Raw genomic sequence first — 18,509 nt, forward strand, 5'->3', positions numbered from 1 at the left:
GGGGCTGAGCCTCTGGTGGGCATCCAGGCAGTGGAGTGGTAGGTGGTCCCCAGCCATGAGCTTGTAGAGCAATGCACAGTTTCAGTGGGAATCCAGTCTGAAAGGAAAGGCAAAGGAAATGTTTCTTCAGGACAAGAGACAGTGGGTGGCCTTTTGGGGACACTTGCTGTGTGGTCCCTGTCTGCCAGATTTCAGCTACAGGTCATTACCACCCATGTACATGGGCCTCTTGCTATGAGCTGCCCAGTGGAAGAGCAGGGATCCAGGCTTTTAAGTGGGTTTTCCTGGCCCCCAGCACAGCCTTCTCAGTGGAATTTTTTGGAGGTTTTTCCAGGAAAAGGTGGACTTAAGCAGCTTGTTGAGTTAGGCCCACCGAAAGTCCTCATGGATAGATGGCTTGGTTTCTTTCTGCCCAGCTAGTGATCCACAGCAAGCTGAAAATGACCTGGACCAAACTCAGTCAAACAGAAGCACAGTCTCTTCCAAATCGCTTTTATTGAAGCCGTGGCAGCAGAATATACAATGTGGCTCGGATACACAGAAGAGCAGGGCCTAGATCGTGAAAAGATAATTTTTCCCCACATGTTGGGGAAAAGGGTGATATATATTTTTTTATGAACACTATGTAAAAAAATATAAACAACACACAACATTCTCCAGGAGCTAGAGCCCAGGAGAACCCACTGGGGATCCACCATCCAGTGGGACATCAGAGGCAGTCTCTGGGGGGTGGGGGTGGGGAGGGAGTGTCCCCACAGCCAGGAGAGGCTGCAGCAGCCCCCCGACTTTGCCAAGAATGCCAGGCAGTGACAAGCAGCAGTGAGGAAGAGAGTGGGTGGCAGCCGTGCTGGGCAGCTTGTCAGCATCTTGATCACCAGTATCTGGAGGATCCAGTTGGTGTTATGGCCAGCCAGGCCAGAGAGGAGGAGGGAGCCTTCTCATCCATGGGGGCAGAGAGTGCGCCTCTCTGCTTGAAGAGGGAGAGGAAGGGCGACGAGGAGCAAGGGGCGAGGGAGCACGGGGCTCTCAGGTTGTCGGTGACCTGGGATGAGGAAGAACAGGGTCAGGCTGCATAGTGATGAGATTCAGGACAGTCAGGGATGTGATGAGGATGCTTCTGTTTGTAGAGTTCTAGGGGCAAATGGACCCAGAGTTCTTTTTGATGAGATGGTCTTGTCAGTGGGATGACCTGGGACACTGGGGGAAAGGGTCTGGAGATTCTAGTCAGATTTAGGGTGGATAACAAATACAATACTGCCTCACCACATTGGGGTTAGAGGACCTGAGGAAAGGAATGGGGGGCCCCATAAAATTTGCAATGAATGGGGTACAATGGAAGGCATAGGTATGAGTGAGTCTGGGCCCTAAGTGTCTCCTAAGTTCCACTCATTAGCTGTGTGGCCTTGATGTTCCTTGGCCTCAGTTTCTTTATTCCCAAAATGAGGATAATAGCAACTGTTCCTCATACTTTTTAGGTGAGACGTGGCTTAAAGGCAGTGACCAATGTCACCTGAGGAGTGTATTGTGTTTCTTAAGTATCTGGGGCCATTGCTATTAACAAGAGGAACCATGAACAGGAAAAGAGGAGTCTGGTGGGTCCAGACTTAGGCCCTAAAAGCAAGAGCCTGGGGGAAGTTCCTTTTCAGAGCTTGGGGACCCGCCCCCAGGGCCCCACCGTCTGGCTGAGATGTCAGCTCACCTCAACTGGACCAGAGCCGCAGCGTCATGAGCAGATTAAACCCGACCACCTTCAGGAGGAGGATGCGGAACACTATCACTGACAGGTTTTGGGAGTTTAGGTTTATATCTGCAAAAACAAGGAGCCACAGCAGTCATGGCACAGGTCTGCACAGCCCCCGTGACACCGAAAGCAGGGTGGGGAGTATGGTGAGCTTCAGTGCCTGGATCTGCCTCTCCCTTTGAGCTTTGGTGCACCATCCCCTCATAAACATATCTGTACATCCCTCTAGGGTCAACATGGGCTTCCCAGGGGGCACAGTGGTAAAGATTCTGTCTGCCAATGCAGGGGACGCAAGAGATGCAGGTTTGATTCCTGGGTTGGGAAGATCTCCTAGAGTAAGAAATGGCAACCCATTCCAGTATTCTTGCCTGGAAAATTCCATGGACAGAAAAGCCTGGTGGGCTGCAGTCCATGGGGTTGCAAAGAGTCGGACACCACTTAGTGACTGAGCACGCACGCACCAGTGTCAACAGCATTTCATTTCCAAAGGGAAACACTAACAGCGCTTACTCTCTGATTTAGGGCTGAGCCTCTCAGTGGATGGGGATGGTGAATGCTCAGAACTTGGCACACGCAACACCCTGGGTCAGTGCCCCTTAGTGAGAATCTAGTGGTGGAACCATAAGAGGGATGAAAGTGAAAGTGAAAGTCGCTCAGTCGTGTCTGACTCTTTGCGACCCCATGGACTATGCAGTCCAGGGAATTCTCCAGGCCAGAATGCTGGAGTGGGTTACCTTTTCCTTCTCCAGGGGATCTTCTCAACCCAGGGATTGAACCCAAGTCTCCCACATTGCAGGTGGATTCTTTACCGGCTGAGCCACAAGGGAAGCCCAAGACTCAGTACAAATGACTCAAATGGAAATGAACGTGGGCCCAGAGTAGGTGGTGAGGAATGGTGGGGATCTTTGAGAGCCAAGGTCACTGCCCACATGAGTTTTGCTGCTCTTCTTGAAAGAAGGCAAAACCCCCAGGCTATGGAGGGAGAACATCCTTGGGAAGACCTGGTTAGTCTAGGGCTTTATGTGAGCTGGTCTGAGATTTCCCAGCTGGGCCACCCAGAAGCTCTCTTGATCTCTGTGGACAGTGGAGCCACTGAAAGGAATACAGAGGCCTGGGAATGAGTCATTGGGCTAGCAAAACTAGACTTATCCTCGAAGTTCTTAGAGTGGAAAAGAAAATTAGAGATGGTGAGAGGAGTCTAGGGATTCAAGAATGTCCCCAGGCAGCTTTGAACGGGGCTTGAACTGCTATTCTTTTCCTTAGAACTTCATTCCTAGATCCACATGTTCCTTCACACTGCCTCTATCCCGTCTGGGTGATTGTGGGTTCATCGTTTCCCCAGACCTGTGTGAAGCCAGGATGGACCCCTTCCTTACCTGTTTCAAAGCTTTTCTCTACCAGCTTGGCATTACAGGAGATTTCTAAAAAGAGAAATAAAGACATTTTTCTTAGAGTCCTGAGCATTCTGACTTCCCACCCCAGAAGCCTTTCCATGCCTCCTTGTGGAGAGATCTGGAAGGAATTTGTCCCACATGGGACCACCTGTTGAGGCCACCACTGACCCTCGAAAGGCCAGCCCCCTGGCTTCTAGGCACCATTTCATTTACTTAATACTGGTTGTGCTAAGCGCATGTTACATGACACAAGGAGCCATCAGAGCCCACCCTTGGGTGAGTTCCAATCTGGAGTCTCATAGAGGAAGTAAGGCAGACACAGTGAGAAGTGCCATAAGGGGTACAGGTGCTTTCATCTGTCCCACAGGGTTTTGACCCCTGAACCCCAAATCTGTTTGCTTGTTTTTTCTGACTCAGTACATGGCATTATCATTGACCCAGCTGCTCAGAAAGAAAATCCAGCCACATTCCTCAATTCCCTCTTTTCCTTTTCAGTCCTGCATGGTTCTAGCTTTGAATCCCAAATAGTGTTGAGCTTTTAACTCCCCTGCCACAGGGACTTCCCTGACGGTCCAGTGACCAAGACTCTGTGCTCCCAATGCAGGGGGCCTGGGTTCTATCCCTGGTTGGGGAACTAGATCCCACAAGAGTTCAAATGTCCTAACTAAGGCCCAGTGCCTTAGTTAAAGAAATAAAAAACAAAATATCAAATGAATAACTCCCCTGCCACAACCCCATCCTGGCCCCCATCATCTCTCTGCTGCAGGAGCTTCTTTTCCGTTTGCACTCTTGGCTCCTACAATCCATTTTCCACTCTAGTCAGGGTGGTTAAAAAAAAAAATTATTTATTTATTTTGGCTGTGCCAGACGTTCCTTGCTGCTCAGTCTTTCTCTAGTTGCAGCGAGCGGGAGCTACTCTCTAGTTTTGGTGTCAAAGCTTCTCACTGTGGTGGCTTCTTGTTGAGGAGCACGGGCTGTAGGGTGCACAGGCTTTAATAGTTGCAACACATGGGCTCAGTAGTTTTGGCTCCTGGGCTCTAGAGCACAGGCTCAGTATTTGTGGCACACGGGGCTTAGTTGCTCCATGGCATGTGGGACTTCCTGAACAGGGATCTGCCTGCCAGTGGGTTCATCGGCAGTGCAGGCAGATCCTTTACCACTGAGCCACTGGGGAAGTCCCCAGAATGATTTTTTTTTATAAAGTAAATTGGGTGTCATTCGCCTGCTTATAGGCAACCAATATCTCCTCACTGTACCAAACAGTGTCTCCCGCTCATGACGGGCAAGGCTCTGTGATCTGGCTCCGGCCTATCTCTTCCATCTCATCTCCTCCTGCCCTTTGCCTTTCTCACTGTGCTCCTGACTCTGTAAGTTCCTTTCTCTTCTTATGGTTGGTACCTCCTTAGCCTTGAAATCTCAGCTCAGATAGCATTTCCCCAGAGGGCCTTCTCTGACTTTTGTCCGTAGGGTGGCTATTTCCCCAACTCCAAGTTAAAGCAAGTATGATAATCTGGAGTTCTTTAGATTTCTGCTTGTTGATGGTTGGTCTCCCCCAACTGGAATGGGGCTTGCTCAGAGCAGACCCCTCATCGTATGCATTTTTTCCTCCATGGCAGCACCGGGCATATTATACAGGCACAATCAGCAACTGCTGAGTGAATGAATGAATGAGGTTAGGAGCTGGGAAAGTCCTTTGGCCAAGAGGGAGGAGTAAAAGGAGGGATCTGGGAGAAGCACACCGGAGCCTGGAGGAGCAGTGAGGGGCTGAGCAGAGGCAGGGGGTGGGGACTCAGAGAGGGTGAGCTTCAGGGCCCTCGTGCTCTCAGGCCTCTTCCCCCTCTGCTATTTGTCTAGGACGTTCTGCGACCTGCCTGGCTGGGGCTCACTGATGCTCAGGAATGAGAAGGGAGGGGTCTTTGCTGACAGTTGATGAGGTTGAGACCACCAATCAGAGCAGCTTTTAGATGTCACAAACCTGAGCCCTGGGCACAAATGAGCCTCTGGATGGAGGAGACAACTTAGAGCAGAACCCAGGCTGCACTCACCCAAGCTGGAGGCGAAGGGAATGGTCTCGTTGAAGGTGTATTCGCATCCAGCATCGCTGGTGTTTCCCCAAGTCACTATCCCGTTGCTCTTGGATCCCAGGATCTCCATGTTGAGCACGGTGCTGTTTGTTTTGTGCACCGTGCTCCCCTCGGACCCCATGATTTTTTCCATGTTGACTTGATTTGAATCAAAATCGGTGAATAGGCAGACAGAAGTGTCACTGGATTGGGGGCTTCTCAGCTGGTACACAGTGGGGTTGGGGTCCTTGACTTCTGTGGACCAAAAGGACCCAGGTTAGGAGATGGTTGTTTTCCTCCTCCCTCCAACCAAGGCCTGAGTCCAGATGCCAGTGATGGGCAAGAATAGGGCTATATGGGGCTGGCAAGTCACATTCTCAGGTTTGAGGTGGGAAAGAACATTCTAGAAACCTTCTGCTCACAACGGACAGGACTCAGGGACAGGCACAAACTACGGGTCCTGGCCAAGAGACCAGGCTCTCAGTGAACACACTCTGCCAGGCCCTGCCTACCATTCAAGGAAACTAGCAATTCAGGGCTACTTAGGGATGCTGCCCATTTTTCTACTTAATAGGAACTTTTGCAAAAGCTCAGAAGGCCTAGGAAGCAACAACATAGTTCTGGCAGGACAAAGCAAGCACAGAAAAGAGACCCAGCAAAGCAAGCCACATGTCTTAGAGTCTAGGGTGGTCTCCCCGTCTTGGGCTGGTGTTGACAGGAGTGTGATGTTTGTAATAGGCTGGCATGAACTTGGAAGATGGGCCACATCACCAGGAGATTTCTCTCACTGATAAAAGCTTTAGGCTCTAAATCAGAACCCTTGTGTCTAAGCCCTGGCTCTCCCATTTACTAGCTACAAGGCTTTGAGCAATTCATACCAGCTCCTTGAGTCTCAGGAATTTCATCTGTCAAGTGGGGATATTGCCTCATCTTTTTTCCTGACCAGGCTCTCCTGAGAAGCTATGAGAGTTTCTCCATATAAAGTTATATTTAATAAACTGAAATAATTTTAGTAATTGCAGCTCTTGATACTGCCAGTAGATTGCCATGATAACTGCGCTACCCAGTAATACACAGTTTCTATTCTTCCGCCCCAGGAAAGCAGGAGCTGCAGGAGGCTTTTCTTTAGTGCTGAGAAGAAGACTCAGTATTTTCATGGGATTCTGTGTTTTTAAAGCAACCCCCAGTGTTTATTCTTTCAGACCTCCTGCGTTTGGAGGAGGAAGCAGAGGTTTACTAGGAGGATTAACACGTTGGGGCCACCCAGCAAGTTTACAGCAGAGCTGGGATGGCAGCTTCCGGGGCCCGTGGTTCTCTGCTCCCCTAGCTTTCTCACCACACAGGCAAAGTCTTGCAGACCAGTGATGTAGGACGCACCCCGTGTGCCGAGCCAGTCAGGGTGGCCTTGGCAACGCAGATATCCAGCTGGATGGAAACCAGGGGAATCAGCCCTTGGCATGGCCTTGGGATGCTGAATCAAGGCAGAGCTGCCTATGGGTAGGGTTGTCCATGGTCACCTGTGAGCCACACCCAAAGCTCTGGCTTCAAAGGATTCTGCCTGCTCCCCTCCAATCTCCATGTGCCTGAGAGGACGACATCACTGTGGGTTAAGGATTTATGGCAGAATTCTTTTGCTGGGAGGGAAGAGACGGGAAGCCATTAGCTAATACCACACCCCAGTGGATGTGTCAGTCGTTAGCGGGAGTCATGGGTGGGACCAGAGAGGGTGATGTGGAAGGGTGTGGAAGTGCTGAGAGAATGTGGCCACAAGAAAGCTGAGGTTAAAGTGCCACCAGACACAGTTTGACCTCAGAGGGAGAAAGGGGTTTGTTATGGGGGCCAGACACCTGACTTTGAGTCCTGGTTAAACTCTCGCTTAGATCCTAGAGCCAGTGGCTGTCAGTCTGGAAAGGGTCTAGACCATGCTGTCCAGTGTGATAGTCTTTAGCTACACTAACCAACATCAAGCAAACTCTGGGGGATAGAGAAGGACAGGGAACCCTGGTGCGCTGCAGTCCATGGGGTCACAAAGAGTCGGATACGACTGAACAACAACAAACGTCAAGTAAAATTAAAAATTCAGTTAGCAATTAAACCTTCATGTTGAGACCCCAGTAGCCACATGTGGCTGATGCCTACGGTGTAGGACAGTGCAGGTTGACAGAGTATTTCCATTGTCACAGAAAGTTCTATTGGATGGCATTGGTCTGGAGGGTGCAATGCCACAGACCGCAAGGAAAGGCTGAGGGGGCTGAGAGTGAGACTTAAAGCCAACTGAGATCCGTGCAGGGTGACACCAGGGCAGGCTTACTGTTGCTCAACTTTGCTAGTGAGAGATCAAAATGAAAGAGCAGTTAGTGAAGTCAGAGAATTGGGGTGATTTTTAGCCTCTCTCAGTTCTTGTTTTTACTAGTTGATACCCTTGGGCTTTCCCCATGTGCATATTTGCTGTCGTTTCTCTGCCCAGCTTCCTTACCCCTGGTTTCCTTCTTAGTCACCCTCTCCTGCTCCCCCCACTTCAGTTTTTTCTTTGAGCTCATCATCCAAATGAGCTGTCTATAATGTGGAGCTGATCGAGTCACTTTCTGTTCAAAATACTCCAGAGACTCCTATCGCCTATAGGATAATGCCCATACTCCGTGGCACAGCATTTGGTGGTTGCCACGATTTGGAGCGCTTGAATTTCCTCTCTCAAGTCCTTTATATGCCTTGTATGAGTACAGCTGGACAAAACTCTTCATCCTGGCTCCCTGGAATATAAGCTCTGTGATAACTAGGACCTGTCCCTAGATCACTGCTGTGTCCCTAGTCTTTGCCATATGCTAGGTGCTTAAGAAATAATTGTGGGATAAATAAGCAGCCTAGTGACCGTCAGATTTGGAAAATTCCTATTAATTAGATTTTGGGTCAAAAAACCTGGATATTGATCCCTAAACTTGGCTTTTTAAAGCTCTCTTTAAAAAAAAAAAAAAAAGCCCTCTTTTAGGGACTTAGGTGGTGGTCCAATGGCTAAGAATGAGCTCCCAGTGCTGGGAGTCAAGGTTCGATCCCTGATCAGGGAGCTAGACCCCACATGGCATAACTGAGAGTTAGTGTGGTACAGCTAAAGATATTGCGTACTACAGCCAAGACGCGGCTCAGTCAAGCAAATCAATAAAAATAAACACTAAAGAAGAAGTCCTTAAAAAATGAAGCCCCTTTTACTTTTATCCCCAGGTACCTCAATGCAACATTTTTGTCTGAAAACAAAGAATGAGTCATTATTAATCTGGAGATCTTTAGGGGTCCATCTGCCAGAGCCCCGGGAGAAAAACATCCTGTTCCACTTTAGTAAGATAAATGCCTCCTACCACTGATGACATCTCAGAAGGTAGGCTTAGCAAGACTGGATCAACTTTTCAGTGTGGAAGTCCAGCTATTTCTAGATGCTCATCATTCATTTTAATTCAGAATTAGGCACAGAAGCACACGTTCCAAGGCTCTAGGTTCTAAGATCCCCAGGGCACAGCAATGATGGAAAGCTCCCATACCACCAAATCTGTGTTTGGAAGTTGGGCACCAGGAACCCTAAATGTGAGTGAGCAGTACTGACTGAGTTGAGTCCCACTGAGGCCCTCGTGAGCGTCAGGAAGCAGTGAACCTTCAGAGACATACCTGGAGTGATGGAGACTCTGGTTCCCTTGCCAAACTGCATCTGGGAGCCAACACCTCCATCTCACTCTCACTGTCTTCATTACAGAAAGCCTTAGGTTTCTCCTCCTCTGACGGATGGGCTCTTACAGCCCACTGAGCAACAAAGGGGGGTGGTCTAGGCCATGAACTGTCCATGGGAAGAACTGGCCTCTCTCACCTTCACCTCTGGTCTGCATTTCTGAATTGTTTCCCTGTTTCCCAGTGGCTGGCCTTGGGCCTAATGGTCTATACTATCCTGAAGGCTCTAGCATTCCTTTTCTCCATTGTCTCTGAAGGCATCTTTGGCTTTCTCTCCATCTAACTTCATTATCAGAGTGTTTACTTGGCCAAAATGCACATGCCTTGTTCATTCCTGAGATCATGCCCTCTGTCTTGGTGTTTCTTATGCCTGGAAGTCCCCTCATCTCCTTGCTTTGCCCAAATAGATCTTAATTTATCCTTTAGCCTCAACAATTCTTTCTACTTCATAAAACCTTTTCCATGTAGCCCAACTTTTCAGCCAGAACCCCATTTCTCTGAATCTCTACCGTGCCTGTTAACATCATCAGCTGGTTGATACAAAAATGGTTTTCAGGTTGCAAAATTTACAATATCTTGGTCTCTTTGACTAGTTTTTATACTGTTTGGAGACAGTTCAAGCATCTATCTTAGATATTCATACTCAGTCTCACATTTTATAGAATGATGGCCACAGAGAAGGCATTTAAAGTTATCTGCTGAATGATTAAAGTCAAATTTTAATGTGATTGACCTAGAGAGACACAGATTTTCAAGATCAAGAGGGTTGCCTTTTCCATTCACAGAGGCCTCTGTAAGACAGTTATAACACTCACAGTTAGCCTTGCCATAGTAATACCAAGATCTCCAGGGAAAAGGTTAGTGATACTAGTTCATGAGGTTGCAAATGGTGCCGCCTGGAATGACTCACCAGATATTATGGACACTTGGGTTCCTTTCCCAAAAGTGAGTTTACCGATCGCTCCTCCTGTATTCACACTGCTGGGGACACCATTACAGAAACTCACTGGCCCTGGCTCCTACTTCATTGAGAAACACTGGTCTCTCAGAGGGGACAGAGGATCACACTCTTTAGAGTTAGACCTTCTGCTCTTCTGTGTCGAATCTTTGTCTCTTATCCTTTTCTTCCTGCCCCATCCTGCTATAGTGCCCTGGATTGGAGGTTCTGATTCCCATAAACACAGAATTTAGTAGACAACCCACCCTGCTCAGGACAATAGTGTCTTGGATCCTCTCGTGAAAGGTCCAGGACGCCTTGCCCATCATCTGACTCATGATTTTTCAGGTTCTGGCCCAAGGGTGTTTCCTGAGCATTGAGTGCAGGATGAGAGGATGTTCTGGGATGAGTGGAAAGAACCTTTTGGGGCTCGACAGGAGAAAGCACCTGGGCTCAACTGGGCATCTCAGACAAAGAAGAATTAGCTGTCAATGTCCACCTTTGCCCCACATTACTTACTTGGATGGACACTCAGTCTGGTCCCTGCTCCGAAGTTTAACTTATCAGTGCCGAATCTCCACTGAGGGTAAGGTCTTTGCAATAACCGTCCTGACATTAACCTGCTGGAATCTACCAGGCTCTGAGGGCACCATCTGAGAAGGGACCCTGGCTTTTTTTCTTATGTTTCCTATTTTCCATGGAAATTGTTCCTCTTTCCCTTTACAATAATTAAGCTTTAGAATAACAAAGCCTTCATGATGATGATGATAATAATTATTAATATTATTTAGAAAAGCTGCCAATTATTGATTACTTGCTATATGCCGAGCATTATCTCATATTATGATGTGGTAATTTTTATTTTTCTGTTGAGAAAGTGAAGACTTAATTAGCTGAAGAGGACAAATCCAGACTCCCCCCAAGGTCTGCTAGCCTTCTAAGCTATGCTGTGAACCCTACACCATCCTGCCTCCATACCTTGTCGTATTTGCCATTCACATAGGGGTCTGGGTCATTTTTACCCTGGGAGCAGTTCAAAATTCTACTCAATCTCAGAGAGGAAGATTCTGTGAGCAGCTATGCCCACACTAAGCTCGTTAGTCCATCCAGGGAAGTTAGCTACCTGCTGCAATAAAAGAGAATTTGTGTTTGCCATTAACTCATCTCTTTCCCCCAAGAGCATTTAGCTAATTTCCTGAATGCTCAGATTATCTGGTGCTGATATGATCCGTTTCGCTTGAAAGCACCAAGTATCTGCAACTCTTTTTATGTTTCCGTAAATTGTTCTGCTCAGGTTTTCATTTACCCAGCTGGCTCTTGGCACTTCTACTTTAACATGAGAAATGGGAGCATTTCAAGTTACCAGAGAGTTTGTAGAAATGGAAACGAGTGTTTCACATGTCCTCAAGTTTGCCATAAATCATTGCCGGTTTTCTCACAGACAAATGGTCAGTCACTTTGCCTTGGTCATTCACACCGTCATACTCACGTGAGTGTACAGTCAGCCTGGTTCCGGTTCCAAAGGTCAGCTTATTGTAGACACCAGAAGACACCCACTAGGAGGATGCTTTACAAGAACTCTAGTGCCTGGCAGGGTTAGCAATGACTCCTATGTCTGTTTTACAGGTTCCTTCAAAATTCCCCTTTCTCTAGCACAAGAGAGAAGTCCGGGTCCTAATTCCTGAGCTTTCTGTGTAACAACCTCATACACCTTTCTCTCCCAGCCACCCTTCAGCAGGTCAGGCTCTTTGTGGAGGGTGGATGCCCATTCTAGATTCCACAGTGAAAGTGAGGAAAGAAAACGGAAAGAGTCTGGAGAAAAACCAGAGATTAATTGGGAAATGAATCTTGAGGGAACATTCACAGCACTGGCAATAGATGGAAAACCTTGAGTACAACTTAATCATGGAAGGGAGGCCTGTGAGAGCTCTCCTATCAGAAAGTGGTTCCATTACTCCTTGAGGGCAGACACAGACTAATATTGCCATAGGAATAGCCTCATGAAGTGCACAAGGAGGACTGCTTAATTGTGAAGGTTGTGAGAATCAGGAGTGAGTTGCAGATGGGGCCCAAGAATCTAGTTCTCTGGAAAGTTCTAAGGTTAGGATTAACGTTCATATGGGAACAACAAAAACAAAAAATCTCCAGTTTGAGAGTGGTTTAGACAAGTCCTTTTCAGTGAGAATTTCACAGAACTCTAGTCCTAAATTTCTCTGCAAAAAAGATTCTAAGCTCAAAGAAGTTTGGAAAATGCTGTATACTCTTTTTTCAGTCCTGAAGCCTGACAACACATATTAGCAGTCTAAAGGCTCTGAGAGATCTTACAATAAAGAAATTTAGAGCTTCTTAAACTTATTTGATCCAAGAATGTTTCGTTTCTTAAAACATCCATTAACCTCTGTGGAACATGTACAGGTTTAGATATTCATTCCCCGGAAGTCCCTTTTCTAGTTTAAAGAATTTAAAATTCATCCTAAATTTCAGCCTAATTTTATCCTTAAGCTTTTGTGTTCTGAGTCTGTTTGTTCTCCTACCAACTCCTACGGACACAATTAGGGGTCTTATTGATGCTGATTATTTCTTTCTAATCATTATGAAACAGCTTCATTCTATTCGGGCAAATGCTGAACAGTAGTCAGCTATGCAGCAAATTTTCTTGCTGCTGTCAGGAATGGCTCGAGGGAAGATATGAACGAAGTCATCATGCAAGACCACATCACCCCAGTACTTTGCAGGGTTTACCTACTGGGAACAATGGCAACTTGAAAGCCTTGCCCAAATGTGAATTTGTTGGCTTTCTTTCCACACACCTTCCTACAGACCTTAGAGCTATGTGCTTCAAAGGAGATTCTGGTCCTCATGGAGAAAAGTTTCCGTCCTGGGTGGTGTCTCAAATAGAGACATATACTTCAAGTATTTATCGTTAGACCAGTTTCCTTTTTGCTACCATAGGATTTTCCACTTGTGCTACTTCCCTAGCTGCTGCTGCTGCTGTTGCTAAGTCGCTTCAGTCGTGTCCGACTCTGTGCGACCACATAGACGGCAGCCCACCAGGCTCCCCTGTTCCTGGGATTCTCCAGGCAAGAACACTGGAGTGGGTTGCCATTTCCTTCTCCAATGCATGAAAGTGAAAAGTGAAAGTGAACTTCCCTAGCAGGGTGGTGCAATTCTTATATCTCTGAACTCTGGTTCTTCAGAAATATGATGGGGTTTCAGGCTTTCTAAAGGCAACCTGATCTGACCCAGGGCAGGGAAGAGACTTCGGTGAGTGCACAAATGAATGGACAAGTACGGAGGAAGTTTTCCCTCAAGAAATGGGCTCTCACCCACCCATGCACGTTCAGGTGGATTCTGTCATCTCTTGGTTTTGAAATTTAGCAACTCTGTTGGGGAATACTTGCTGCCATCTAAACCAATAGGTTCTAAGCAGTTACTGCCTCTGCACTGAGGTCTTCCCCAACTTTCGAACTAAAGGCGTTTTTTAACAGTCACTTGTTTGGTGATGCCTATGTGTCAGGAATGGTGCTGGGGTGTGGCGGTGAAAGGATGAAGGAGAGCGGGTCTCACCCTCACAGAGCTAATAGTGCAGTGCAGGGTGGATGAAAGTACCAAGCAGCTAGGATAGGAGGTCAGGATGCCTTCCTTTCTGCCATTCCATCGCAACTTGTGTGTACTTCCACGGCAGTGTGGTGACACTGTCTTTAACTGTCTATTTGTACGGATGTCTATCCATGGGGAGATACTGGATGACAGAGACTCTGCCTTTTCCTTTCTTCCTTCTCTCCCTTCTATCCTTCCCTTCCTCCCTCCTTCCTTCTGTGGTGCTTGGCCAAAATGTTTGTTCAGGCTTTTCTGTAAGATCTTTATGGAAAAACCTGAAGGAGCCTTTTGTGTGTGCTCAGTTGCTCAGTTGTGTCCAGCCCTTTTGTGACCCCGTGGACTGTAGCCCGCCAGGCTTCTCTGTCCATGGGACTTTCCAAGCAAGAATACTAGAGCAGGTTGCCATTTTCTACTCCAGGGGATCTTCCTAACCCAGGATAGAACCCATGTCTCTTATGTCTCCTGCATTGAATGAGCCTTTTGGTCAAGCCAATAATAGTTATTTGCTAAATATTTGTTGAATGAAAGCCCTCTCAATATTTTAGTTCATTTTAAATGCAATCCTGCTATCTTCTCTTATTAAGACTGTTTCATTTATCTTTTGAGTTCTGTATAGGTCCATTTTCTAAACTCAATATTTTTATTGCATTATTTAGGCCTTAAGTCCTTCCCATATCTCTTGATTAGACATGGAGCTTTGTGAGAGTGTATCCCATGCCCATGGTCTTTGGGAAATTTAACTTATCACCCTTCATGAAAATTAAATGGCAACAAAAATAAGTTTTTTGGCATAATCAGTCATAATTTCTTTTCTAATAAAGGTCTTTTGTCTCAAAGGAATCTAGAAATAGCAAAAGAGTCTACCTCTGTAATGATGAAAAGGCCAGGCCCCACTGGCAATGACTACGTTTAGAAAATAAACCACTGTTGAGCTTGCAGCTGGGAATTCAAATTTCAAAACATTCAAACCTCATGAAGAAGCATGAGAAATTAGTTCGGGAAGTGCAGACTCAACATCCAAGAAAGCAGAACAGGGACTTTCTGTGCTTTTGGCTGGAGTCTAAGGTTGGGCACTTACTTGGATGCACTCGGAGTCTTGTTCCACTCCCAAAAGTGAGTGTTCTGCTGCCTGTGTTCACACCCTGCCACAATGCAGTACAAATACTGCTCTCTGAGGGTGGCTGCCCTCACCCCCTCCTTCCCCCATATTTACAGCCTTCACTCTTGGGAACAGAGCTTTTAAACAGCCTGTTTCAAGGTTTTGATGATAAATTTCTTTCGGTGTTACTTTATGCCCAATAACCAGTCCCCTTAGGTTTCTACTCCTCTCCCTGCCATACCTGAGTTCTGCCAACCAGGTTCAATGACTCTACTCATCTCTTCAGAAATGATGAGTCCTGGACCAAGGCTGCCATGGTTGCCATGGCAACAAGGCTTGGGTTGGGCAAACCAGGGACCAGACCAGTAGCCTTTGAGGTCTGTGATCTTCCTTCACAGAATGCAGGACGGACAGTGGTAGCAGTGTGGTGGCATGGTTAACAGTAAGGCCCTGGAGTCAAATAGATCAGAGTTAAATTCTAGCTTGTCATTCCTAGCTGTATGATGTTGGGTTGGGCAAGTTATTTGGCTCAAGCCTCTGTTTCTTTATCTGTAAAATGGGCCTAATACTAGCTACCTAGCATTAGGATGGGTGTGAGCATTGAGAAATTCTGTGGAGGAGAGGATGTAGTCACTGGCACATGTCAGACATTCCGTAAATAGTAGCTAATAATCCAATAGTTCCCAGCAATGATTTCCACTGAGGGAGGGATGAGGCTTTTTGCAGCCAGAAGAGACCTGTCCCTGTTCCATCACCCTTTCCAACACTGCAGGGTGCCTCAGCACCCTGACTGGGATGCTCTTGCCTGGGACAGATATCTCATGGATCCAAGACGACATGGTAAGAGATTCTCAGCCACAGAATTGAGGGGTAAGATGGACCCCTTGGCTGCCAAGAAGATAGTTCTGCTTCAGAAACCTAACCAAGAGTGAAGCCTTTTTTCTCAACCCTCAGGGATTTGTCCTCTGCACCCACCATGCAAAACCCTTGTCCAGCACAACCTCAATCATTTCATTAGACCTGACACAATGGTAGGTTACTCCCAGGCAACAATGGGCTCTCTAACGACGGAGCAGACCAATCACAGACTCCCTCATTATTGCAGTATCCTTCCATCATGTGTCCTCTGTCTACAGAATATCCCTTGACTGTTTCTATAATACTCACGTGGGTGAACAACAAGCTTGGTCCCTGTTCCAAATATAAATCCATACTTTAGTCTTGATACACACAGCAAGGAAAGCCCTTGCTAAAACCCATCTCACATGACTTTCCTATTGCAGGAATCTCCCACAGTTGTCCAGGGCCCCTGAACCTAGAGGTGGTGATGGGACTGGAAGAGCCCCACACTTCCTTTACTCAGGAGAATGCACATGCTCCTGTCAGTGGAGAAGCAAGGCAGCAGCTCCCTTGTAGCAGCAGCACCACCAGCGCTGCCTGCTTGCCTGGGGCCACAGCAGAGTCTGACTCTGTTATTCTTTCGTCAAACACAAGTGCTCCCAGAATGGAGGCAAAGGAGATTTCATACTATATTGTCAGTGGAGATGCTGAGAGAAAGCAACAAGGGGCACATAAAGGTTAGACACAAAGGTTCTTAGAAGTGACCTTCTAAGAATGTTAGGTGTGGCATTGGTGGAGGACATGCCCTTCCTACTCCCATGAACATAAGTTGTCCAGCACCTATGGGGTAGGAACATCGATGGGTGGGGGAGAGGGTCATGTGCCCAGAAGGATCCCAGCTCACTTACTTGGTGTGACCAGCACTCGAGTCCCATTTCCAAAAGTGAGTCTGTTCCCATAATCACACTCTGGGTAAGTGCATTACAAAAACATCCTGGCTTTGCCCACCCTCTCATAGAGGACACACATACTTCCCAGGAGCTCTAAATGCTGGGAACCTGGGAGGGCTGACCCTAACCTTTTTCCTGGGATGGGTGATCTGACAGCTGGAGAGAGATTCCCTAATGGCTGTAGCAGCTTCAGCCCCACTGCTACCCAGCACCTCCATTTTCCTCATCACAGCCATCAACAAACAGCCTCTGGCTACTTCTCCTGCACAGGGTAGGGGGGAAGCAGAGCCTTGACAACACTTGGTGAAAAACTTGTCTCCTACCTTGGCCGGGTGGGTGTGCATGTTTCTGAAGGTACTGGCAGCAGCGGGCATTTCCCACCTCAGCTGCCCTCCTGAGAGGAAGGCACCATTGTCTTGGGGACATTTGCGAAAATGTTTGCAATGTTTCACTTTGCCAGAAAGAGTGGGAGCAAGAACATTTTCATTAAGCCGTGCTGGGGCACACGCTAAAAACATGCTTTGGTGAGACTCAGAGTCACCGCATCCTCCTTGGGGCTGAGCAAGACTCCTGGTTTCTAATGCCTGACTCATTCCTGCTTCTACTGTTGCTATCCTCACCTCAGTCAGGCTGTTTTCTGTCAAGGGTTGTCAAGAAAGTCAAGCATCTCAGCAGATAACAGTCTTAGGTCCTTTTCCAGAAATGCAGGGGTGGAATCCTGCTTGCTCTCTGCCAGGGAATGTGGACTATCCACTGTCCTGTTTCCAGCTAGTAGGGCCCCAGGTCCCGTGCATGACCGCACGCAGCATGCTGCTTGGCGCACCCACATATAAATTGTTAATAGACTTTTAATAGATGGGTGTATTGTTTTTCTGACAAGACTGGAAGTTCTCGAGAGCAAGAACCACATCTTACACTTCTTCTTTTCTTGGTTTGTTTCTTTTTAAATCACATATGGCCCCTGGCTTGTTGATGATACTCAGTCATCACCTACTGAGGTGAACTGAGTTTTACTGTGCATAATTATTGGGACAAGAAGGCCAGTTTAGGGAGAGGTTAAAAGCTAAATATACTCTGGGTAAATATGAGCTGTAAAATCTAAGTGCTTAGGCAGGGAAAAGCTAAGGAAACATTTCTCAGAGAGGTAATCGGGAGGCAGCATAGAAACCAAAATACTGTGAGGTTAATATGGACCCTCAGTAGAGAGGGGGCAATGGAATGAACAAGTACTTGATTCCAAAGGAAACAGATGTTTTTCTCCTGTTTTACCTTCACACTGATTCTCCTTAAAGGGTAAAATGAATAACGTGGCAGAAAAGTAAATTCAAAGTTAGCAGCATTGTTATGATTAATAATAACAAAACAGTAGTGCTAATAATAATAATGAGATGACAATGACTATTGTCATCATCATATTATGTTTAGACCAGAGCAAATGCTACATAGATACATGTAAACCCAATATTCGAAGTGAGGTTACACATTTATAGAGATCTGACTTACTTGGGTTGATCAAAAGTTGGGTGCCAGTTCCAAATACGAATTTCTGATAACCTGTGCTCACACTCTGACATAACTCTATACAAAATGGCACCCCATGACTGGGCCAAGTCTATATACATGGAGCCCTGTAGCTGGGCCATAGCCTGGGATTCCTCAATCACACACAAGTTAGTTATTAAGTGTGTGTGGTCATCAAAGTGGGAAGAGGTGTATAATTTTACTGTTTAACCTTCATTTCTAAGAACATTGGAAGATGACAAGAAATAAGTCACAATTCAATAGAAAATCCTGCTCTGTATACAGTAGATTATATTAAAAAATGTGTGAATATTCAGGTTTAAAAAATCATTCATGTAATTACAGAGTTTTAGTTCTAGACAGGACATAGGGTAGCTATGTCCATCCACACTTACTAAGGTTCACTACATATTTCTACATGAATAATGCTCGTGGATATATATAATGCAACTGTACCATTGCCAACCTATCTTATTTAAATAGCGGACAAAACTCTGGGGAAAAAGTCAATGAAAACAGATATCCATATCTTTCAACTATAATAAAAATCAGGTTATTTCATGGAACTTACTTGTTTCAATAAATAGCTTTGTTCCTGTCCCAAAAACAAATTTGAAGCCTCCAGTATATCCCACAGTGATTTGTGCTGTGAC

The 18,509-nt window shown here is 46.6% G+C and overlaps 1 protein-coding gene across 1 annotated transcript in view; it reads right to left on the reverse strand.

The window, feature by feature from the left end:
• Positions 1 to 476: 476 nt before the first annotated feature.
• The window catches only part of LOC100336282 (T cell receptor alpha chain MC.7.G5), a gene marked incomplete in the record, with an annotated part of 1,089,855 nt that continues 1,071,822 nt past the window's right edge, over positions 477 to 18,509 (reverse strand). Inside the window, 4 exon segments of the mRNA XM_059890704.1 lie at positions 477 to 1,042; positions 1,700 to 1,807; positions 3,118 to 3,162; positions 5,181 to 5,453. Coding sequence (XP_059746687.1) covers positions 1,701 to 1,807; positions 3,118 to 3,162; positions 5,181 to 5,453 — 425 coding nt within the window.

This window comes from Bos taurus, chromosome 10, assembly GCF_002263795.3.
Source record: "Bos taurus isolate L1 Dominette 01449 registration number 42190680 breed Hereford chromosome 10, ARS-UCD2.0, whole genome shotgun sequence".
NCBI lineage: Eukaryota > Metazoa > Chordata > Mammalia > Artiodactyla > Bovidae > Bos > Bos taurus.